Source organism: Carettochelys insculpta, chromosome 32, assembly GCF_033958435.1.
Source record: "Carettochelys insculpta isolate YL-2023 chromosome 32, ASM3395843v1, whole genome shotgun sequence".
NCBI lineage: Eukaryota > Metazoa > Chordata > Testudines > Carettochelyidae > Carettochelys > Carettochelys insculpta.
The window spans coordinates 5,684,646-5,709,078 of NC_134168.1; the positions used below are offsets into that span (position 1 = coordinate 5,684,646).

Below are 24,433 nucleotides of genomic sequence, written 5' to 3' on the forward strand. Positions count from 1 at the left end.
GAATTTACTCCTGATTTACACCCGTGAGGAGTCTGGGAGGGGCGACTGCTCTTGGCAATCCAGTGGAGTTGCCCAGGAGTCAGACAGGGGAGCGAGGACAGAATCCAGACGCTGGTGGAGCTGGGGATCTGGCCCTTTTAGGTCCATGGCTGTACTCAGATGAATGCCAGCTGAGGCCTCGTCAGTTATCGGCAACAAGCAATGCCCAATCTTGTTTAATTGGCGGACTCTGCAGAGGTTTCGGACCAGAGACCTGGAGGACATTCACAGCCCTGGTCCCATGCGGCCTGCAGGGATATAAAGACAGAGCCAATGAGGTGGGATGTGGTGAGAATGCTGTGGGCTCTGCAGTGCTGTGGGCTCTAGCGTCAGAGTGGAAGAAGGCTCCCGGGTGAATCCCAAGTACCAAGGCTGTGCCCTTGTCCTGGATGATGGGCCTTGGGATGAGAAAGCTGGATGGTAGACTGGAGTCTGGGCCATAGAGAGAAGGGAAGAATTCCACTCAGCTGGAACAACTTTTCACACTGCAGCCACTGTAAGGCTCCTGCTTTGGCAACGTTCTTCTGTCTGTGTCCCACAGTCTCTGAATCCATCCGACTGCCTCACCCTGGGCAAGTTCTCAGCCAAATATTTTCTTTGGAGAGAAATCGATCCATCCAGCCATCTGTCCTTCCCTGGGCAGCACCTGCCTGCCCATCTCTGTGTAGGCATGGCCATCTCTCTGCAGAAAGGGTAAGACAGAGAGGACATAAACCAGAGGTGACAAATGTTAGCCAAAAATAGAACGCTGTAAAGTACTTTAATTAGAATTGGGGGTAAGGACCTAGATGACTCCATGAGAATAGAATAGAATAGAATAGAATGTCCCCTTTCTCTGCTCGTCTCTGTAGTGTATGGTCCTCCAGGTGGCCCCTTTCCCGCCCTGTGATCGGTGCCATCTTGCAGATCAGAGGTCTCTTCCAGCTCTGTGAGATACGTATGTGAATAAAAGGTGGGAAATAAGTCCACTGTCCATCAAGCGGAGTTCATACACACAAGCCATGAGCTAAAGACCCACCTCCATGCAGCTTGGGCTGTGCCCTTTGCCCTTCAGATGCATTAGTCCAGCAACCCCAAAGTCTCCTTCACTTGCCCAATATTTATGAGAAACTCTTGAAAGTTGCTGTCCTTGGCGAGGTCAATTTCTCCATGTGTTCTACCTGGACAATTTCTCGGCTCTGTCTCTCTCAGCTGTGACATGTGTTACATTCATGTGTGGGCAGATGCTGTGGGTCCTTTACTTTCTGTGGGGCTCCATGTGTCTATGTGGGCTGCAGACGTGATCTCTGGAGTCCATGAGCGTTGTCTGAAATTATCACCCACCTCTGTTAATTTGCAACTGTGGAGTTCTGAGAGCAGGAGAGCAGGAGGGATTTACAACCCTTTTGCCATGGGTCTCAATGGGGATATAAGGAGCAGGGAGATCCATAAGGAGGCGAGGAGCTGTGAGGTCTGTGTCAGTGTGTGGTGATATTGTACAGACAGCTCTCACCACTTCTGTAGAAGGTTAGGGCTCCTGGCTGGTTACCAAGCCACCAGGCTGTGCGCAGGTTCTTGACAATGGGAAAATGGGATAAGGAAGCTGGAAGGGGTTAGACAGGAGTCCTGGTTGGAGACGGTAAGCAAGAATTTCCATCGATGGACTCTGCACGAGCTTCAGACCAGTAAACTGAAGGAGATTCACAGCCCTGGTCCCATGCGGCCGACAGGGATATAAAGACAACAGCCAACGAGGTTGGATGGGGTGAGAATGCCATGGGCTCTGCAGTAGCGTGGGGCAATGTGCTGCAGAAACCATCTCTAGCGTCAGAGTGGATGTGGGCTCCCGGGTGAGTCCCAAGCCCCCAAGCTTTGCACCTGTCCTGGACGATGGGCCCCTGGGACGAGAGAGCTGGAAGATGCTAGACTGGAGTCCCGGCCGGAGATGAGAAGGAAGAATTCCCCTCTGCTGGAGCAGCCTCTCGCGATGCAGCCACTGAACGGCTCCTGCTTTGTAAAGATCTTCTCTCTCCGTCTCTCGGTCTCTGCACCAGTCCCTCTGCCTCGGCCTGAGGAAGTTCTCAGCCAGGTGTTTTCCTGAGCGAGAACTTGATTCCAAAGTCCATCTGTCCTTCCCTGAGCTGCACCTGCCTGCCTGTCTCTATGTCATTTACCTCCCTCTCCCCATCTCTCATCACCCTAACCTGCCAGAATCTCCTCTCAGCCCAGCCTGGATAAAATCCCTGGCAGATTTCAGACAGTTTCACTGATGTTGTCCTCCGCATCTCATCCTCCATGACACCAACAGGGTCCAGCCAGCCGGTCATGGCTTCTTGCTGACAAGCCGTGGCCAGGACGCCTGGGGCAATTTCAGTGAGGTTGCTGAGAGCCTATGGATGAGATTGTGAGCTCTGACCATGCTGGAAGCAGAGGAGAAGCCAAACCCATTACCCATAATTCCAGTGGCTGTGGCAATTCCCCTTCTTCTTCTTTCCTCTTTCTTCCTTCTCAGTGCCCACCCAAGAGCTCCCATCGTTGATGGATCTGAGGTAATCCCTCGCCACATTCATCGCTTTCCATTTTCCACCCTCCTCCTCTTCCTTAACACAAACATGGAACAGCCCTTGCTTTTATAACAACACCAGGGTCCCGGAGCACAGGGCTGCCGCGTAGGCATGGCCGTCACTCGGCAGGGAGGGTAACACGGGTTAGGGAACGATCCTCAGATGACAAATGTTTGCCTCCAAAGGGACGTTTAAGGTGCTTTGGTTAGATATGAGGTGAAAAGCCTAGATAACGCCATTGGAATAGACTAGACTAGGCTATACTAGTATATAATAGAATAGACGACCACTTTCTTTCCTCATCTCTGGACTGCTAGATCTTCCAGGCAGAAGTTTTTCCCCTCTCTGGTCAATGCCAGCCCAGTGAAATCCGTACCCCAAATTGCATTACAATGCCAGGAATACGCAGCACACCCACACAGTAATGGGGGGAAATGCAGCAGTGAACATCGCGGCTGTGTATGATAGGGGTTTTGTTTCACTAAGTCCTTGGCATTATTTCTCTCCTCCCCCCAGAAATGATTCCCAAACGAGCCAGGTGAACAGCACGATGGCGACTCATTTCATCCTCTTGGGGATCCCCAATTCTGACGGCCTCCAGACCATCCTCTTCTTTGTCTTCCTAGCCTTCTACCTTTGTGCCTTGTTGGGCAATCTGCTCATCTTGTCAGCTGTCTTCACTGACTCGCGCCTGCACACCCCCATGTATTTCTTTCTCTGCAACCTTGCCATGGTGGACATTGGGCTGTCTTCCATCAGCACCCCAAAATTGCTGGCCATCCTCTGGAGTCAGAGCAGAGTCATCTCGCTGGGCGGATGCATGTCCCAGGTTTTCTTCTTCCATTCCCTGAGCAGCACCGAGTGCCTTCTCTACACGGTCATGGCCTATGACCGGTACGTGGCCATCTGCCACCCACTACGCTACCTGCTCATCATGAACCAGAGGGTGTGCGCCCTCCTGGCTGCCGCCACCTGGATCTCCAGCTTCATTCACTCCACCATCCTCACCAGCCTGACCTTCACGCTGCCCTACTGCGGCTCCAATGTGTTGGACTATTACATCTGTGACATCTTCCTGCTGGTGAAGCTGGCCTGTGCCGACACACACGTTGTCGAGACCGTGACCATCACCAACGGTGGATTGGTGCCCTTGATCTGCTTCCTCCTCATCTTCGCCTCTTACATCAGGATCGCCTGGTCCTTGCTGAAGATGAACTCAGTCAAAGAATGGCGCAAAGCAGCCTCCACTTGCTCCTCACATCTGGCCGTGGTGATGCTCTTCTTTTTGCCCTGTGCCCTGCTCTACACACGGTCACAACTGAGCCAAATGCTGGTGACCTTTTTTCCGATCTTCTCCACAGTGGTGACGCCCGCGCTGAATCCGGCCATCTACACCCTGAGGAACAAGCACGTGAAAGCTTCTCTGACAAAACTGAGAGGGGCTGTATTCCCTACCCACTGATGTGTGGGTTTGCATGGAAACGTCTTTGTGCATGGTTGCTCCATGGCTTTTCCGAACCTTTGTGTCACTCCCTGTCCCCTTCTACGTATTTGGAGCTGCAGAAATGCTCGTTAAAATAACTAGTTCTTGTTTACATACTGCTTGGGAGACCTCTAGCACTGTCCGAGTGCCCCCTATTCAGTGGGAACTGGAGAGCCAAATCTCATAGAGAACTTTGAAAATGTCAGCTGTAATCTGGGGGACAGAGAGACCCAGGGTGTGGTTTTGTCCCATGGAGTGGCACCTAGATCACTGGCCAAGAGAAAGAGTGAATCATCTCTATAGTCTTAGCTGAGGAGCTCAAACTGCATCACAGAGGTCCCAGGTGTGAGTCTACCTAGTGATGGGAATGCATATTGCATAAGTCTTCTTGGGTGAACTTCTATCAAAGCTTCTAGTGAACCTCTTACCACCATGGCTAGTGGAAATTGAAAAGCATTCTTAAAAGAGCACTATCAAACCAAAAAGCAGTCAAGTAGCACTTCAAAGACTAAGAAAGTCATTTATTAGGTGAGCTTTCGTGGGACACATCCGCTTCTTCAGCCCATAGCCAGACCAGAACAGACTCAATATTTAAGGCACAGAGAACCAAAAACAGTAATCAAGGAGGACAAATCAGAAAAAAGTGATCAAGGTGAGCAAATCAGAGCGTGGAGGGGTGCAGGGTAGGTCAAGAATTAGATTAAGCCAAGTATGCAGACGGGCCCCTCGAGTGACTTAGAAAATTCCCATGGAGAATAAGTTTTCTTGGGCAAAGAACTGCTTCGTCAGGTGCATGAGTCTTGGGTTTTTGCCCAGAAAAGCTTATCCTCCAAAAGGTCTGTTAGTCTATAAGGTGCCCGAATACTTCTTGTTGTTCTCGAAGATACGGACTAACACGGCTACCTCTCTGATGTATTTCAAGTTAACTTATTCCACAGATTCACAGCTTGAGTAGAGGAAATGGACTCCTGTTCTCCAAACAACACTGCTGCTTTGAGTTCCAGCCATAGAGTTGCTATTTTGAGTTACGTTTGTTCCTCAAATAGCAACCAGAGTGTAGCCATAGCCAAAGTCTTAATGGTTTTCATGCTAAGTGTAGCCTACACGCCTCCTGTCTGTGGTATTCTGTGCCATCAAGCAGAATCACAACCACGTATAGCTAGAGAGATACAGGAGTCTACTCCCCAGCTTTTCCTAAGAGTTAAGTGATGTTTCCGGTCATGCTTTTAGTTCCAGGGCATCAATGAAAACACCCAGTGAAAACTGGGGTCTTCAGGCACTTGAGTTGTAATCCTGGAGCTGGCAGGTAGAGTAGAACCTGGTAGAGTACCTTGCCCACAGGTAGAGTAGAACCTAGAACCTGGACATCTCAGTGCAGGAGTTAGAAAAACCAGCTCTCATTTCACTGAAAATGTCCAAGCTCCTGCCGAAAGTGACAGAGGCCCCAGGAATGAGTCCATCTGTACGTGGTTACAAGTGGGGACTCATCCGGGAATTGAAGGGGGGCTCTGGAAGCACTTCCTCGGATTGTATGGGAGGGGTAGCTGAGTTAGTCTGTATCTTTGAAAACAAGAAGTCCTGGGGCACCTTATAGGCTTACAGATATTTTGGAGCATAAGACAAAGCCTTTACCCACCACAGCTTATGCTCCTAAATATGTGTTAGTTTATAAGGTGGCACAGGACTTCTTGTTGTTCCTCAGCTTGGGGAATTATGTCAACCCCCATGGGTGTGGGGTGTCCATCACTGTCCCATCTAATGGCAGCGAGAGTCTTCCCTACAGCTTTAGCTGACAGCCAGCTGGCTTTGAGTTCAAGCCATAGAAACTCCCGCATTAAGCACAACCGGTGCCAGCTTCCACTGCACCTCCCGGTGGAGACATTCATGTGGACCAGGGTCCAGTTTAATCTCTAGAGTCTGCTTTCCACTGATACAGCCCAGCACCACCTCCAGCCCACACTTAGTAATGTGGGTAAATTTCACACCACCCCTGGGTTGTCTCCACAACCAACGCTCCCAAGATTGCGAGCACAGACTCAGGGTGTGGAAAGAAACACTTGGAGAAAAGGAGGGAAGTTAGAGCTAATTTGAGGGAACACACCCAATGGGTTTCATACATCAAAACGATGGGCAAAAGAGACACCTCCCAAGTTGGTTGGATGGTGTTCATGTCCCTTCAGCTTCCTACGTCCAGCCACCGCAAAGATTCCTTCACCTAGCTGATCTTTATCTACAATCTCCTTGGTTGCTGTCTTTGGCCTGATGACTTTCCCCGTGGATGACTTCAATTCTTTGTCTCTCTCAGCTGTGATGTGCATGACACATTCATGTGCGGACAGTCCCCAGGTGTCTGTGCTCTGCGTTTCGCAAAGGGACCCGCATCTTAGTGACAGACTGTAGGTCCTACCACAATACTGCTGATAAAAGTAACGATCCTCCAAATAAAACAATCCAAAGTGGTTCCAGGTCTGGTTTCCGTGGCAATGAAACAAGGAACTCAGCTGATGTAAACGAAGAGTAAGTTGAAAGCTTGGTTCGCATCCCAGAGAGAAGGCCTGGCCTGGGTACTCATTAGAAACAATTTTTTAATTAACCCCAATGGCTACGCCTCCCTGTGGGATGTTATTCCTTTTCTAAGGTAAACAAGTCTCCTAAGATTAATTATCACAACTGTTTCTGCCCCTGCATTGTGGCTCCCAAGGAAGCTGCCCACCAGAGGAAGGGCAGGAAATTAGAGCAATCAGAGGAATCTCAAGGTGCCTTCTTTGCACTGTCAGCTGGGGCATGGACCAACGGATCAATGAGATCATTGAGGGAAAAACCCCTCGTGGTAAATTTGAGGCCTACTATGAGAGACCCGATGTGAAGCCTGAGCTGAAGTAGTCAAAACATCTCAGCCATACACCACAGCTCAGTTGTAAACAGAAGGCCGGGCCCAACTCACACAACCCAGCAGGAACCTGCCTGATCCTGCGGAAACACTCAGTCCAAAATGGTGGTAGCAGAAGAGTTCATTGCCAGACACATGCCCCAAGGAACACAGGGACGGGCTGAGCCATCTAAATGAGATGTGCACGAGGGCAGCTTGATGGGTAGAGAGGTTTGCATACAACCCATCTGCACGAGGTAACGAGGGGTCACTGGTGTGTTTTAAGATCTTCCTCAGGGGCAACCGCTTTGATCAATGGTGAATGGAGAATTTCACCTTTCAGTGAGCCAGTCCCTCGTTAGAGAGGCAGAGAACACGAGAACTGGAAGGGACCTCATGGCAGGACCAAGCACCATCTCGAACTTCCTTAACGGATGTCTATCTAACTCTCATTTAAATATCTCCAGTGAGGGAGATTCTATGTGCATATATGTGTGATGCTACCTGTTACCATTGAGCCAGGGCATTAGATCTGTGCCTTGCCGGTGATAAAACCTGGCCAAGTGCCTTCGCTGAAAACCAACTCTGTGTATTTATTGGGTGGCTTGATTGAAACCACATGTATGGGCCATCTGGCCAGAGTTAGCACAGCCCACAGCTGCACATCCATCAGCACTCCTCATCTCCCTTGTGTCTCTCCCATCCCCCTCTCCATGGTGCGTTGGGCTCTGTCTCCATTGAAGCATGTCCCACATCTGCAACTGACCACTACTCATCTCTTAGTGGAGCTGTGGAGTACAGGTGTGTACCTTGTCCACTTTCTTGGCGAATAAAGAAGTAGTTTTGGTTCAGTTCCATCAGCCATAAAGATCTCAACTCCCTTTGTCCTGAGCCTTGACAGTGAAAAGGGGAGAGTAAGAGACCCGTGTGAAGTGACGAAGGGCCCAGAGCTACGCTGACCCAATCAGAAGAGAAGAGTGACGTGGCCAATGCTTACACTGGAATCCAGGAAAGCTTCCCCAGATATCCACTGTCACCTTCCACAATTCAACCAGATTGAGCATTTGCACAAGCGTGCAGGAAGAGAGTGCAACGTGAGTGCACAACAAGGAGGGAGGGGATCCTGCCTTCTTTAAAAGTTTCCCCTGACACTTTCTGAGCCTCAGTTTCCCCCCTTGGAAAACAGGACTGATAATTCATACTCTGTCTGGTCTACTTCGCTCATGAATACTATCAGACATGGTAGAGGTGGTGGATTCTCCATCCCTAGAGGGTTTTAAGTCCTGACTTGACTAAGTCCTGGCTGGGATGACTTAGTTGTGGTTGATCGTGCTTGAGGCAGGGGGCTGGACTCACTGACCTCCTGAGGTCTCTTCCGGCCCTAGGATTCTATGATTCTATTATTCTCCTGCTCAGCACCTGAGCTGGCACAAAGAAGAATAAGGATAGAATCTGGCTGGATTATCTGAGGTCTACTGTCCTGCATGAGACCACTCGATGCTCTTCTTCGGGCCTCTGTCATAATCCAAAAAGGGATGTGACGTGGTGCACAAGACAATTGTTCTCCTGTGTCTGTGTCTCAGGCCCAACCACCCAATTCAGCGACACATCCCTGAGCACAGGGTTCCACGGAGGTGGGAGGGCAGGGGAGCAGAAGGGGAGACGTACCGAGCAGAATGCTATGATGGCTGCAGAGATGTCCTGCTGAGTGTGTGGGCCAGTTTACTCCTATTTCACAAACTCGGGGGGAATTCTCTGGCTTGTGTCCCATGGCAGGAGCACCTGGAGAAACATGACTCATCCCCATTAGAGTGGCTGGGTTTGATCCTCATCTGGCAGAAATCTACACAGCTCCATTCACTTCAGTGAATTTACTCCTGATTTACACCCGTGAGGAGTCTGGGAGGGGCGACTGCTCTCGGCAATCCAGTGGAGTTGCCCAGGAGTCAGACAGGGGAGAGAGGACAGAATCCAGACGCTGGTGGAGCTGGGGATCTGGCCCTTTTAGGTCCATGGCGGTACTCAGATGAATGCCAGCTGAGGCCTGGTCAGTTATCGGTAACAAGCAATGCCCAATCTTGTTTAATTGGCCGACTCTGCAGAGGTTTCGGACCAGAGACCTGGAGGACATTCACAGCCCTGGTCCCATGCGGCCTGCAGGGATATAAAGACAGAGCTAATGAGGTGGGTTGTAGTGAGAATGCTGTGGGCTCTGCAGTGCTGTGGGCCCTAGCGTCAGAGTGGAAGAAGGCTCCCGGGTGAATCCCAAGTACCAAGGCTGTGCCCTTGTCCTGGATGATGGGCCTTGGGATGAGAAAGCTCGATGGTAGACTGGAGTCCGGGCCATAGAGAGAAAGGAAGAATTCCACTCAGCTGGAACAACTTTTCACACTGCAGCCACTGTAAGGCTCCTGCTTTGGCAACGTTCTTCTGTCTGTGTCCCACAGTCTCTGAATCCATCCCACTGCCTCACCCTGGGCAAGTTCTCAGCCAAATATTTTCTTTGGAGAGAAATCGATCCATCCAGCCATCTGTCCTTCCCTGGGCAGCACCTGCCTGCCCATCTCTGTGTAGGCATGGCCATCTCTCTGCAGAAAGGGTAAGACAGAGAGAACATAAACCAGAGGTGACAAATGTTAGCCACAAATAGAACGCTGTAATGCACTTTAATTAGAATTGGGGGTAACGACCTAGACGACTCCATGAGAATAGACTAGAATGTCCCCTTTCTCTGCTCGTCTCTGGAGTGTATGGTCCTCCAGGTGGCCCCTTTCTCGCCCTGTGATCGGTGCCATCTTGCAGATCAGAGGTCTCTTCCAGCTCTGTGAGATACGTATGTGAATAAAAGGTGGGAAATAAGTCTACTGTCCAACAAGCGGAGTTCATACACACAAGCCATGAGCTAAAGACCCAACTCCATGCAGCTTGGGCTGTGCCCTTTGCCCTTCAGATGCATTAGTCCAGCAACCCCAAAGTCTCCTTCACTTGCCCAACATTTATGAGAAACTCTTGAAAGTTGCTGTCCTTGGCGAGGTCAATTTCTCCATGTGTTCTACCTGGACAATTTCTCGGCTCTGTCTCTCTCAGCTGTCACATGTGTTACATTCATGTGTGGGCAGATGCTTTGGGTCCTTTACTTTCTGTGGGGCTCCATGTGTCTATGTCGGCTGCAGACGTGATCTCTGGAGTCCATGAGCGTTGTGTGAAATTATCACCCACCTCCGTTAATTTGCAACTGTGGAGTTGTGAGAGCAGGAGAGCAGGAGGGATTTACAACCCTGGTGCCATGGGTCTAGACAGGGATATAAGGAGCAGGGAGATCCATAAGGAGGCGAGGGGATGTTAGGTCTGTGTCAGTGTGGGGTGATATGATACAGACAGCTCTCACCAGTTCTGTAGGAGGTTAGGGATCCTGGCTGGTTACCAAGCCCCCAGGCTGTGCACGGGTTCTTGGCAATGGGAAGTTGGGATAAGGAAGCTGGAAGGGGTTAGACAGGAGTCCTGGTTGGAGACGGTAAGCAAGAATTTCCATCGATGGACTCTGCACGAGCTCCAGACCAGGAAACTGAAGGAGATTCACAGCCCTGGTCCCATGCGGCCGACAGGGATATAAAGATAACAGCCAATGAGGTTGGATGGGGTGAGAATGCCATGGGCTCTGCAGTAGCGTGGGGCAATGTGCTGCAGAAACCATCTCTAGCGTCAGAGTGGACGTGGGCTCCCGGGTGAGTCCCAGCGCCCGGGCTTTGCACCTGTGCTGGACGATGGGCCCTTGGGACGAGAGAGCTGGAAGATGCTAGACTGGAGTCCCGGCCGGAGATGAGAAGGAGGAATTCCCCTCTGCTGGAGCAGCCTCTCGCGATGCAGCCACTGAACGGCTCCTGCTTTGTAAAGATCTTCTCTCTCCGTCTCTCCGTCTCTGCACCAGTCCCTCTGCCTCGGCCTGGGGAAGTTCTCAGCCAGGTATTTTCCTGAGCGAGAACTTGGTCCCAAAGTCCATCTGTCCTTCCCTGTGCTGCACCTGCCTGCCTGTCTCTACGTCATTTACCTCCCTCTCCCCATCTCTCATCACCCTAACCTGCCAGCATCTCCTCTCAGCCCAGCCTGGATAAAATCCCTGGCAGATTTCAGACAGTTTCACTGATGTTGTCCTCCGCATCTCATCCTCCTTAACACTCACAGGGTACAGCCAGGCGGTCATGGCTTCTTGCTGTCAAGCTGTGGCCAGGACGAGTGGGGCAATTTCAGTGAGGTTGCTGACAACCTACGGATGAGATTGTGAGCTCTGACCATGCTGGAAGCAGAGGAGAAGCCAAACCCATTACCCATAATTCCAGTGGCTGTGGCAATTCCCCTTCTTCTTCTTTCCTCTTTCTTCCTTCTCAGTGCCCACCCAAGAGCTCCCATCGTTGATGGATCTGAGGTAATCCCTCGCCACATTCATCGCTTTCCATTTTCCACCCTCCTCCTCTTCCTTAACACAAACATGGAACAGCCCTTGCTTTTATAACAACACCAGGGTCCCGGAGCACAGGGCTGCCGCGTAGGCATGGCCGTCACTCGGCAGGGAGGGTAACACGGGTTAGGGAACGATCCTCAGATGACAAATGTTTGCCTCCAAAGGGACGTTTAAGGTTCTTTGGTTAGATATGAGGTGAAAAGCCTAGATAACGCCATTGGAATAGACTAGACTAGGCTATACTAGGGTAGAATAGAATAGATGACCACTTTCTCTCCTCATCTCTGGACTGCTAGATCTTCCAGGCAGAAGTTTTTCCCCTCTCTGGTCAATGCCAGCCCAGTGAAATCCGTACCCCAAATTGCATTACAATGCCAGGAATACGCAGCACACCCACACAGTAATGGGGGGAAATGCAGCAGTGAACATCGCGGCTGTGTATGATAGGGGTTTTGTTTCACTAAGTCCTTGGCATTATTTCTCTCCTCCCCCCAGAAATGATTCCCAAACGAGCCAGGTGAACAGCACGATGGTGACTCATTTCATCCTCTTGGGGATCCCCAATTCTGACGGCCTCCAGACCATCCTCTTCTTTGCCTTCCTAGCCTTCTACATTTGTGCCTGGTTGGGCAACCTGCTCATCTTATCAGCTGTCTTCAGTGACTCCCGCCTGCACACGCCCATGTATTTCTTTCTCTGCAACCTTGCCATGGTGGACATTGGGCTCTCTTCCATCAGCACCCCAAAATTGCTGGCCATCCTCTGGAGTCAGAGCAGAGATATCTCTCTGGGTGGATGCATGTCCCAGGTTTTCTTCTTCCATTCCCTGAGCAGCACCGAGTGCCTTCTTTACACGGTCATGGCCTATGACCGGTACGTGGCCATCTGCCACCCACTACGCTACCTGCTCATCATGAACCAGAGGGTGTGCGCCCTCCTGGCTGCCGCCACCTGGATCTGCAGCTTCATTCACTCCACCATCCTCACCAGCCTGACCTTCACGCTGCCCTACTGCGGCTCCAATGTGTTGGACTATTACATCTGTGACATCTTCCTGCTGGTGAAGCTGGCCTGTGCCGACACACACGTCCTTGAGACCGTGACCGTCACCAACAGCGGATTGATGCCCTTGATCTGCTTCCTCCTCATCTTCGCCTCCTACATCAGAATCGTCTGCTCCTTGCTGAGGATGAACTCAGCCAAAGAATGGCGCAAAGCAGCCTCCACTTGCTCCTCACATCTGGCCGTGGTGATGCTCTTCTTTTTGCCCTGTGCCCTACTCTACATACGGTCACAACTGAGCCAAATGCTGGTGACCTTTTTTCCGATCTTCTCCACAGTGGTGACGCCCGCGCTGAATCCGGCCATCTACACCCTGAGGAACAAGGACGTGAAAGCTTCTCTGACAAAACTGAGAGGGGCTGTATTCCTTACCCACTGATGTGTGGGTTTGCATGGAAACGTCTTTGTGCATGGTTGCTCCATGGCTTTTCCGAACCTTTGTGTCACTCCCTGTCCCCTTCTACGTATTTGGAGTTGCAGAAATGCTCGTTAAAATAACTAGTTCTTGTTTACATGCTGCTTGGGAGACCTCTAGCACTGTCCGAGTGCACCCTATTCAGTGGGAACTGGAGATCCAAATCTCATAGAGAACTTTGAAAATGTCAGCTGTAATCTGGGGGACAGAGAGACCCAGGGTGTGGTTTTGTCCCATGGAGTGGCATCTAGATCACTGGCCAAGAGAAAGAGTGAATCACCTCTACAGTCTTAGCTGAGGAGCTCAAACTGCATCACAGAGGTCCCAGGTGTGAGTCTACCTAGTGATGGGAATGCATATTGCATAAGTCTTTTTGGGTGAACTTCTATCAAAGCTTCTAGTGAACCTCTTACCACCATGGCTAGTGGAAATTGAAAAGCATTCTTAAAAGAGCACTATCAAACCAAAAAGCAGTCAAGTAGCACTTTAAAGACTAAGAAAGTCACTTATTAGGTGAGCTTTCGTGGGACACACCCGCTTCTTCAGCCCATAGCCAGACCAGAACAGACTCAATATTTAAGGCACAGAGAAAAAAAAACAGTAATCAAGGAGGACAAATCAGAAAAAAAAAGATCCAGGTGAGCAAATTGGAGAGTAGAGGGGTGGGGGGGAGGGAAGTAAAGAATTAGATGAAGCCAAGTATGCAAACGAACCCCTATAGTGACCCAGAATGCTCCCATCCCGGTTCAAACCATGTCTTAATGTGTCAAATTTGAATACAAAAGAGATTTCAGCGTTGTGCAAATTCCTCTTCAGTAAGATGCAAACTCTAAAGTCATTAACAGAATGGCCCACTCCATTAAAATGCTGGCTAACAGGTTTGTGGGTCAGGAGTGCTAATTGACTGCTTTTTTGTTTTGATGGTATGTAGACTAGAAGGGCTTTCTCACACTTTCTATAAAAATAGCACTGTGAAACTTGGGTACGCACCTTTGGATCAAATGTCATCGAGGACTTTGAAAATTTCAGATGTACTCTATGTAACCTACACACCTAGCGGTGTGGTTGACTGTCCCATGTAGTGGCACCTCGACGACTTGCAGAAAGACTGAGTCGGCTCTACAGCCTTAGCAGAGAACAACTCAGCTTGGAGCAGTAATGGTGAAGAAAACTGGTCAAAGGCTATGACCTGCTAATAACTTACATTACCCAAACTTTGTAAACTATTTCTGGTTAACAACAAGAAGTCCTGTGGCACCTTATAGACTCACAGATCCTTTGGAAGAAAAAGCATTCAAATAGCTCTTTAAAGACTGGCAAAGTAATTGATTCAGTGAGCTTTCGTGGGACAGACCCACTGCTTCAGCCCATAGCCAGACCAGAACAGACTCAATATTTAAGGCACAGAGAACCAAAAACAGTAATCAAGGAGGACAAATCAGAAAAAAGTGATCAAGGCGAGCAAATCAGAGCGTGGAGAGGTGCAGGGTAGGTCAAGAATTAGATTAAGCCAAGTATGCAGATGGGCCCCTAAAGTGACTTAGAAAATTCCCATGGAGAATAAGTTTTCTTGGGCAAAGAACTGCTTCGTCAGGTGCATGAGTCTTGGGTTTTTGCCCACAAAAGCTTATCCTCCAAAAGGTCTGTTAGTCTATAAGGTGCCCGAGCACTTCTTGTTGTTCTCGAAGATACGGACTAACACGGCTACGTCTCTGATATATTTCAAGTTAATTTATTCCACAGATTCACGACATGAGTAGAGGAAATGGACTCCTGTTCTCCAAACCACACTGCTGCTTTGAGTTCCAGCCACAGAGTTGCTACTTTGGGATACGTTTGTTCCGGAAATAGCAACCAGAGTGTAGCCATAGCCAAAGTCTTAATGGTTTTCATGCTAAGTGTAGCCTACACAACTCTTGTCTGTGGTATTCTGTGCCGTCAAGCAGAATCACAACCACGTATAGCTAGAGAGATACAGGAGTCTACTCCCCAGCTTTTCCTAAGGGTTAAGTGATGTTTCCGGTCATGCTTTTAGTTCCAGGGCGTCAATGAAAACACGCAGTGAAAACTGGGGTCTTCAGGCACTTGAGTTGTAATCCTGGAGCTGGCAGGTAGAGTAGAACCTGGTAGAGTACCTTGCCCAGAGGTAGAGTAGAACCTAGAACCTGGACATCTCAGTGCAGGAGTTGGAGGGAAAACCAGCTGGCATTTCACTTAAAATGTACAAGCTCCTGCTCATAGTGACAGAGGCTCCAGGTATCAGTCCATCTGTACGTGGTTACAAGTGGGGACTCATCCGGGAATTTAAGGGGGGCTCTAGAAAAACTTCCTCGGATTGTATGGGAGGGGTAGGCGAGTTAGTCTGTACCTTTGAAAACAAGAAGTGCTGGGGCACCTTATAGGCTAACAGATATTTTGGAGCATAAGATGAAGCGGGTCTTTACCCACCACAGCTTATGCTCCAAAATATCTTTTAGTTTATAAGGTGGCACAGGACTTCTTGCTGTTCCTCATCTTGGGGAATTATGTCAACCCCCATGGGTGTGGGGTGTCCATCACTGTCCCATCTAATGGCAGCGAGAGTCTTCCCTACAGCCTTAGCTGACAGCCAGCTGGCTTTGAGCTCAAGCCATAGAATCTCCCGCATTAAGCATGACCGGTGCCAGCATCTACTGCACCTCCCGGTGGAGACATTCGTGGGGACCAGCGTCCAGTTGAATCTCGAGAGTCTGCTTTCCATTGATACAGCCCAGCACCACCTCCAGCCCACACTTAGTAATGTGGGTAAATTTCACACCACCCCTGGGTTGTCTCCACAACCAACGCTCCCAAGATTGCGAGCACAGACTCAGGGTGTGGAAAGAAACACTTGGAGAAAAGGAGGGAAGTTAGAGCTAATTTGAGGGAACACACCCAATGGGTTTCATACATCAAAACGATGGGCAAAAGAGACACCTCCCAAGTTGGTTGGATGGTGTTCATGTCCCTTCAGCTTCCTACGTCCAGCCACCGCAAAGATTCCTTCACCTAGCTGATCTTTATCTACAATCTCCTTGGTTGCTGTCTTTGGCCTGATGACTTTCCCCGTGGATGACTTCAATTCTTTGTCTCTCTCAGCTGTGACGTGCATGACACATTCATGTGCGGACAGTCCCCAGGTGTCTGTGCTCTGCGTTTCGCAAAGGCCCCCGCGTCTTAGTGACAGACTGTAGGTTCTACCATAATACTGGTGATAAAAGTAACGATCCTCCAAATAAAACAACCCAAAGTGGTTCCAGGTCTGGTTTTCGTGGCAATGAAACAAGGAACTCAGCTGATGCAAACCAAGAGCAAGTTCAAAGCTTGGTTCGAATCCCAGAGTAAAGGCCTGGCCTGCGTGCTCATTAGCAACAATTTTTTAATTAACCCCAATGGCTATGGCTCCCTGTGGGATGTTATTCCTTTGCTAAGGTAAACAAGTCTCCTAAGATTAATTTTCAAAACTGTTTCTGCCCCTGCATTGTGGCTCCCAAGGAAGCTGCCCACCAGAGGAAGGGCAGGAAATTAGAGCAATCAGAGGAATCTCAAGGTGCCTTCTTTGCACTGTCAGCTGGGGCATGGACCAACGGATCAATGAGATCATTGAGGGAAAAACCCCTCGTGGTAAATTTGAGGCCTACTATGAGAGACCCGATGTGAAGCCTGAGCTGAAGTAGTCAAAACATCTCAGCCATACACCACAGCTCAGTTGTAAACAGAAGGCCGGGCCCAACTCACACAACCCAGCAGGCACCTGCCTGATCCTGCGGAAACACTCAGTCCAAAATGGTGGTAGCAGAAGAGTTCATTGCCAGACACATGCCCCAAGGAACACAGGGACGGGCTGAGCCATCTAAATGAGATGTGCACGAGGGCAGCTTGATGGGTAGAGAGGTTTGCATACAACCAAACTGCACGAGGTAACAAGGGGTCACGGGTGTGTTTTAAGATCTTCTTCAGGGGCAACGGCTTTGATCAATGGTGAATGGAGAATTTCACCTTTCAGTGAGCCAGTCGCTCGTTAGAGAGGCAGAGAACACGAGAACTGGAAGGGACCTCTTGGCAGGACCAAGCACCATCTCGAACTTCCCTAACAGATGTCTATCTAACTCTCATTTAAATATCTCCAGTGAGGGAGATTCTATGTGCATGTATGTGTGATGCTACCTGTTACCATTGAGCCAGAGCATTAGATCTGTGCCTTGCCGGTGATAAAACCTGGCCAAGTGCCCTCGCTGAAAACCAACTGTGTGTATTTATTGGGTGGCTTGATTGAAACCACATGTATGGGCCATCTGGCCAGAGTTAGCACAGCCCAGAGCTGCACATCCATCAGCACTCCTCATCTCCCTTGTGTCTCTCCCATCCCCCTCTCCATGGTGCGTTGGGCTCTGTCTCCATTGAAGCATTTCCCACCTCTGCAACTGACCACCATTCATCTCTTAGTGGAGCTGTGGAGTAGCGTTGTGTACCTTGTCCACTTTCTTGGCGAATAAAGAAGTAGTTTTGGTTCAGTTCCATCAGCCATAAAGATCTCAACTCCCTTTGTCCTGAGCCTTGACAGTGCAAAGGGGAGAGTAAGAGACCTATGTGAAGTGATGAAGGGCCCAGAGCTACGCTGAACCAAATGAGAAGAGAAGAGTGGTGCAGCCAATGCTTACACTGGAATCCAGGAAAGCTTCCCCAGATGTCCATTGTCACCTTTCACAATTGAACCAGATTGAGCATTTGCACAAGGGTGCAGGAAGAGAGTGCAACGTGAGTGCACAACAAGGAGGGAGGGGATCCTGCATTCTTTAAAAGTTTCCCCTGACACTTTCTGAGCCTCAGTTTCCCCCCTTGGAAAACAGGACTGATAATTCATACTCTGTCTGGTCTACTTCGCTCATGAATACTATCAGACATGGTAGAGGTGGTGGATTCTCCATCCCTAGAGGGTTTTAAGTCCTGACTTGACTAAGTCCTGGCTGGGATGACTTAGTTGGGATTGATCCTGCTTGAGGCAGGGAGATGGTTTCTCTCTCCTCCTGAGGTCCCTTCCAGCCCTAGGAGTTTATGATTCTATTATTCTCCTGCTCAGCACCTGAGCTGGCACAAAGAAGAATAAGGATAGAATCTGGTTGGATTATCTGGGGTCTACTGTCCTGCATGAGACCACTCGATGCTCTTCTTCGGGCCTCTGTCATAATCCAAAAAGGGATGTGACGTGGTGCACAAGACAATTGTTCTCCTGTGTCTGTGTCTCAGGCCCAACCACCCAATGCAGCGACACATCCCTGAGCACAGAGTTCCACGGAGGTGGGAGGGCAGGGGAGCAGAAGGGGAGACGTACCGAGCAGAATGCTGTGATGGCGGCAGAGATGTCCTGCTGAGTGTGTGGGCCAGTTTACTCCTATTTCACAAACTCGGGGGGAATTCTCTGGCTTGTGTCCCATGGCAGGAGCACCTGGAGAAACATGACTCATCCCCATTAGAGTGACTGGGTTTGATCCTCATCTGGCAGAAATCTACACAGCTCCATTCACTTCAGTAAATTTACTCCTGATTTACACCCGTGAGGAGTCTGGGAGGGGCGACTGCTCTCGGCAATCCAGTGGAGTTGCCCAGGAGTCAGACAGGGGAGCGAGGACAGAATCCAGACGCTGGTGGAGCTGGGGATCTGGCCCTTTTAGGTCCATGGCTGTACTCAGATGAATGCCAGCTGAGGCCTCGTCAGTTATCGACAACAAGCAATGCCCAATCTTGTTTAATTGGCGGACTCTGCAGAGGTTTCGGACCAGAGACCTGGAGGACATTCACAGCCCTGGTCCCATGCGGCCTGCAGGGATATAAAGACAGAGCTAATGAGGTGGGTTGTAGTGAGAATGCTGTGGGCTCTGCAGTGCTGTGGGCCCTAGCGTCAGAGTGGATGAAGGCTCCCGGCTGAATCCCAAGTACCAAGGCTGTGCCCTTGTCCTGGATGATGGGCCTTGGGATGAGAAAGCTGGATGGTAGACTGGAGTCCGGGGCATAGAGACAAAGGAAGAATTCCACTCAGCTGGAACAACTTTTCACACTGCAGCCACTGTAAGGCTCCTGCTTTGGCAACGTTCTTCTGTCTGTGTCCCACAGTCTCTGAATCCATCCGACTGCCTCACCCTGGGCAAGTTCTCAGCCAAATATTTTCTTTGGAGAGAAATCGATCCATCCAGCCATCTGTCCTTCCCTGGGCAGCACCTGCCTGCCCATCTCTGTGTAGGCATGGCCATCTCTCTGCAGAAAGGGTAAGACAGAGAGGACATAAACCAGAGGTGACAAATGTTAGCCACAAATAGAACGCTGTAAAGTACTTTAATTAGAATTGGCGGTAAGGACCGAGACGACTCAATGAGAATAGAATAGAATGTCCCCTTTCTCTGCTCATCTCTGGAGTGTATGGTCCTCCAGGTGGCCCCTTTCTCGCCCTGTGATCGGTGCCATCTTGCAGATCAGAGGTCTCTTCCAGCTCTGTGAGATACGTATGTGAATAAAAGGTGGGAAATAAGTCCACTGTCCGACAAGCGGAGTTCATACACACAAGCCATGAGCTAAAGACCCACCTCCATGCAGCTTGGGCTGTGCCCTTTGCCCTTCAGATGCATTAGTCCAGCAACCCCAAAGTCTCCTTCACTTGCCCAACATTTATGAGAAACTCTTGAAAGTTGCTGTCCTTGGCGAGGTCAATTTCTCCATGTGTTCTACCTGGACAATTTCTCGGCTCTGTCTCTCTCAGCTGTGACATGTGTTACATTCATGTGTGGGCAGATGCTGTGGGTCCTTTACTGTCTGTGGGGCTCCATGTGTCTATGTCGGCTGCAGACGTGATCTCTGGAGTCCATGAGCGTTGTCTGAAATTATCACCCACCTCCGTTAATTTGCAACTGTGGAGTTCTGAGAGCAGGAGGGATTTACAACCCTTTTGCCATGGGTCTCGACGGGGATATAAGGAGCAGGGAGATCCATAAGGAGGCGAGGAGCTGTGAGGTCTGTGTCAGTGTGGGGTGATATGATACAGACAGCTCTCACCAGTTCTGTAGGAGGTTAGGGCTCCTGGCTGGTTACCAAGCCCCCAGGCTGTGCACGGGTTCTTGGCAATGGGAAGTTGGGATAAGGAAGCTGGAAGGGGTTAGACAGGACTCCTGGTTGGAGACGGTAAGCAAGAATTTCCATCGATGGACTCTGCACGAGCTTCAGACCAGTAAACTGAAGGAGATTCACAGCCCTGGTCCCATGCGGCCGACAGGGATATAAAGATAACAGCCAATGAGGTTGGATGGGGTGAGAATGCCATGGGCTCTGCAGTAGCGTGGGGCAATGTGCTGCAGAAACCATCTCTAGCGTCAGAGTGGACGTGGGCTCCCGGGTGAGTCCCAGCGCCCGGGCTTTGCACCTGTGCTGGACGATGGGCCCTTGGGACGAGAGAGCTGGAAGATGCTAGACTGGAGTCCCGGCCGGAGATGAGAAGGAAGAATTCCCCTCTGCTGGAGCAGCCTCTCGCGATGCAGCCACTGTAAGGCTCCTGCTTTGTAAAGATCTTCTCTCTCCGTCTCTCGGTCTCTGCACCAGTCCCTCTGCCTCGGCCTGGAGAAGTTCTCAGCCAGGTATTTTCCTGAGCGAGAACTTGATCCCAAAGTCCATCTGTCCTTCCCTGAGCTGCACCTGCCTGCCTGTCTCTACGTCATTTACCTCCCTCTCCCCATCTCTCATCACCCTAACCTGCCAGCATCTCCTCTCAGCCCAGCCTGGATAAAATCCCTGGGAGATTTCAGACAGTTTCACTGATGTTGTCCTCCGCATCTCATCCTCCTTAACACTCACAGGGTCCAGCCAGGCGGTCATGGCTTCTTGCTGACAAGCCGTGGCCAGGACGAGTGGGGCAATTTCAGTGAGGTTGCTGACAACCTACGGATGAGATTGTGAGCTCTGACCATGCTGGAAGCAGAGGAGAAGCCAAACCCATTACCCATAATTCCAGTGGCTGTGGCAATTCCCCTTCTTCTTCTTTCCTCTTTCTTCCTTCTCAGTGCCCACCCAAGAGCTCCCATCGTTGATGGATCTGAGGTAATCCCTCGCCACATTCATCGCTTTCCATGTTCCACCCTCCTCCTCTTCCTTAACACAAACATGGAACAGCCCTTGCTTTTATAACAACACCAGGGTCCCGGAGCACAGGGCTGCCGCGTAGGCATGGCCGTCACTCGGCAGGGAGGGTAACACGGGTTAGGGAACGATCCTCAGATGACAAATGTTTGCCTCCAAAGGGACGTTTAAGGTGCTTTGGTTAGATATGAGGTGAAAAGCCTAGATAACGCCATTGGAATAGACTAGACTAGGCTATACTAGTATATAATAGAATAGATGACCACTTTCTCTCCTCATCTCTGGACTGCTAGATCTTCCAGGCAGAAGTTTTTCCCCTCTCTGATCAATGCCAGCCCAGTGAACTCCTTACCCCAAATGGCATTACAATGCCAGGAATACGCAGCACACCCACACAGTAATGGGGGGAAATGCAGCAGTGAACATCGTGGCTGTGTATGATAGGGGTTTTGTTTCACTAAGTCCTTGGCATTATTTCTCTCCTCCCCCCAGAAATGATTCCCAAACGAGCCAGGTGAACAGCACGATGGTGACTCATTTCATCCTCTTGGGGATCCCCAATTCTGACGGCCTCCAGACCATCCTCTTCTTTGCCTTCCTAGCCTTCTACCTTTGTGCCTTGTTGGGCAATCTGCTCATCTTGTCAGCTGTCTTCACTGACTCGCGCCTGCACACCCCCATGTATTTCTTTCTCTGCAACCTTGCCATGGTGGACATTGGGCTGTCTTCCATCAGCACCCCAAAATTGCTGGCCATCCTCTGGAGTCAGAGCAGAGTCATCTCGCTGGGCGGATGCATGTCCCAGGTTTTCTTCTTCCATTCCCTGAGCAGCACCGAGTGCCTTCTCTACACGGTCATGGCCTATGACCGGTACGTGGCCATCTGCCACCCACTACGCTACCTGCTCATCATGAACCAGAGGGTGTGTGCCCTCCTGGCTGCCGCCCCCTGGATCTCCAGCTTCATTCACTCCACCATCCTCACCAGCCTGACCTTCACGCTGCCCTACTGCGGCTCCAATGTGTTGGACTATTACATCTGTGACATCTTCCTGCTGGTGAAGCTGGCCTGTGCCGACACACACGTTGTCGAGACCGTGACCATCACCAACGGTGGATTGGTGCCCTTGATCTGCTTCCTCCTCATCTTCGCCTCTTACATCAGGATCGTCTGGTCCTTGCTGAAGATGAACTCAGTCAAAGAATGGCGCAAAGCAGCCTCCACTTGCTCCTCACATCTGGCCGTGGTGATGCTCTTCTTTTTGCCCTGTGCCCTGCTCTACACACGGTCACAACTGAGCCAAATGCTGGTGACCTTTTTTCCGATCTTCTCCACAGTGGTGACGCCCGCGCTGAATCCGGCCATCTACACCCTGAGGAACAAGCACGTGAAAGCTTCTCTGACAAAACTGAGAGGGGCTGTATTCCCTACCCACTGATGTGTGGGTTTGCATGGAAACGTCTTTGTGCATGGTTGCTCCATGGCTTTTCCGAACCTTTGTGTCACTCCCTGTCCCTTTCTACGTATTTGGAGCTGCAGAAATGCTCGTTAAAATAACTAGTTCTTGTTTACATACTGCTTGGGAGACCACTAGCACTGTCCGAGTGCACCCTATTCAGTGGGAACTGGAGATCCAAATCTCATAGAGAACTTTGAAAATGTCAGCTGTAATCTGGGGGACAGAGAGACCCAGGGTGTGGTTTTGTCCCATGGAGTGGCACCTAGATCACTGGCCAAGAGAAAGAGTGAATCATCTCTATAGTCTTAGCTGAGGAGCTCAAACTGCATCACAGAGGTCCCAGGTGTGAGTCTACCTAGTGATGGGAATGCATATTGCATAAGTCTTCTTGGGTGAACTTCTATCAAAGCTTCTAGTGAACCTCTTACCACCATGGCTAGTGGAAATTGAAAAGCATTCTTAAAAGAGCACTATCAAACCAAAAAGCAGTCAAGTAGCACTTCAAAGACTAAGAAAGTCATTTATTAGGTGAGCTTTCGTGGGACACATCCGCTTCTTCAGCCCATAGCCAGACCAGAACAGACTCAATATTTAAGGCACAGAGAACCAAAAACAGTAATCAAGGAGGAGAAATCAGAAAAAAGTGATCAAGGTGAGCAAATCAGAGCGTGGAGGGGTGCAGGGTAGGTCAAGAATTAGATTAAGCCAAGTATGCAGACGGGCCCCTCGAGTGACTTAGAAAATTCCCATGGAGAATAAGTTTTCTTGGGCAAAGAACTGCTTCGTCAGGTGCATGAGTCTTGGGTTTTTGCCCAGAAAAGCTTATCCTCTAAAAGGTCTGTTAGTCTATAAGGTGCCCGAATACTTCTTGTTGTTCTCGAAGATATGGACTAACACGGCTACCTCTCTGATGTATTTCAAGTTAACTTATTCCACAGATTCACAGCTTGAGTAGAGGAAATGGACTCCTGTTCTCCAAACAACACTGCTGCTTTGAGTTCCAGCCATAGAGTTGCTATTTTGAGTTACGTTTGTTCCTCAAATAGCAACCAGAGTGTAGCCATAGCCAAAGTCTTAATGGTTTTCATGCTAAGTGTAGCCTACACGCCTCCTGTCTGTGGTATTCTGTGCCGTCAAGCAGAATCACAACCACGTATAGCTAGAGAGATACAGGAGTCTACTCCCCAGCTTTTCCTAAGAGTTAAGTGATGTTTCCGGTCATGCTTTTAGTTCCAGGGCATCAATGAAAACACCCAGTGAAAACTGGGGTATTCAGGCACTTGAGTTGTAATCCTGGAGCTGGCAGGTAGAGTAGAACCTGGTAGAGTACCTTGCCCAGAGGTAGAGTAGAACCTAGAACCTGGACATCTCAGTGCAGGAGTTAGAAAAACCAGCTGTCATTTCACGGAAAATGTCCAAGCTCCTGCCGAAAGTGACAGAGGCCCCAGGAATGAGTCCATCTGTACGTGGTTACAAGTGGGGACTCATCCGGGAATTTAAGGGGGGCTCTGGAAGCACTTCCTCGGATTGTATGGGAGGGGTAGCTGAGTTAGTCTGTATCTTTGAAAACAAGAAGTCCTGGGGCACCTTATAGGCTTACAGATATTTTGGAGCATAAGACAAAGCGGGCCTTTACCCACCACAGCTTATGCTCCTAAATATGTGTTAGTTTATAAGGTGGCACAGGACTTCTTGTTGTTCCTCAGCTTGGGGAATTATGTCAACCCCATGGGTGTGGGGTGTCCATCACTGTCCCATCTAATGGCAGCGAGAGTCTTCCCTACAGCTTTAGCTGACAGGCAGCTGGCTTTGAGTTCAAGCCATAGAAACTCCCGCATTAAGCACAACCGGTGCCAGCTTCCACTGCACCTCCCGGTGGAGACATTCATGTGGACCAGGGTCCAGTTTAATCTCTAGAGTCTGCTTTCCATTGATACAGCCCAGCACCACCTCCAGCCCACACTTAGT

General features: G+C 50.0%; 3 protein-coding genes across 3 annotated transcripts; all 3 read left to right on the forward strand.

Moving 5' to 3' along the window:
- Positions 1 to 3,123: 3,123 nt before the first annotated feature.
- Positions 3,124 to 4,044, forward strand: LOC142004616 (olfactory receptor 10D3-like). Its single transcript, XM_074982234.1, has one exon. It carries the CDS (start codon positions 3,133 to 3,135, stop codon positions 4,042 to 4,044), a length of 912 nt encoding a protein of 303 aa, XP_074838335.1. The 5' UTR covers positions 3,124 to 3,132.
- A 7,881-nt stretch (positions 4,045 to 11,925) lies between these two features.
- Positions 11,926 to 12,834, forward strand: LOC142004617 (olfactory receptor 10D3-like). Its single transcript, XM_074982235.1, has one exon. It carries the CDS (start codon positions 12,076 to 12,078, stop codon positions 12,832 to 12,834), a length of 759 nt encoding a protein of 252 aa, XP_074838336.1. The 5' UTR covers positions 11,926 to 12,075.
- Positions 12,835 to 21,523: 8,689 nt separating this feature from the next.
- Positions 21,524 to 22,444, forward strand: LOC142004618 (olfactory receptor 10D3-like). Its single transcript, XM_074982236.1, has one exon. It carries the CDS (start codon positions 21,533 to 21,535, stop codon positions 22,442 to 22,444), a length of 912 nt encoding a protein of 303 aa, XP_074838337.1. The 5' UTR covers positions 21,524 to 21,532.
- Positions 22,445 to 24,433: the final 1,989 nt, after the last annotated feature.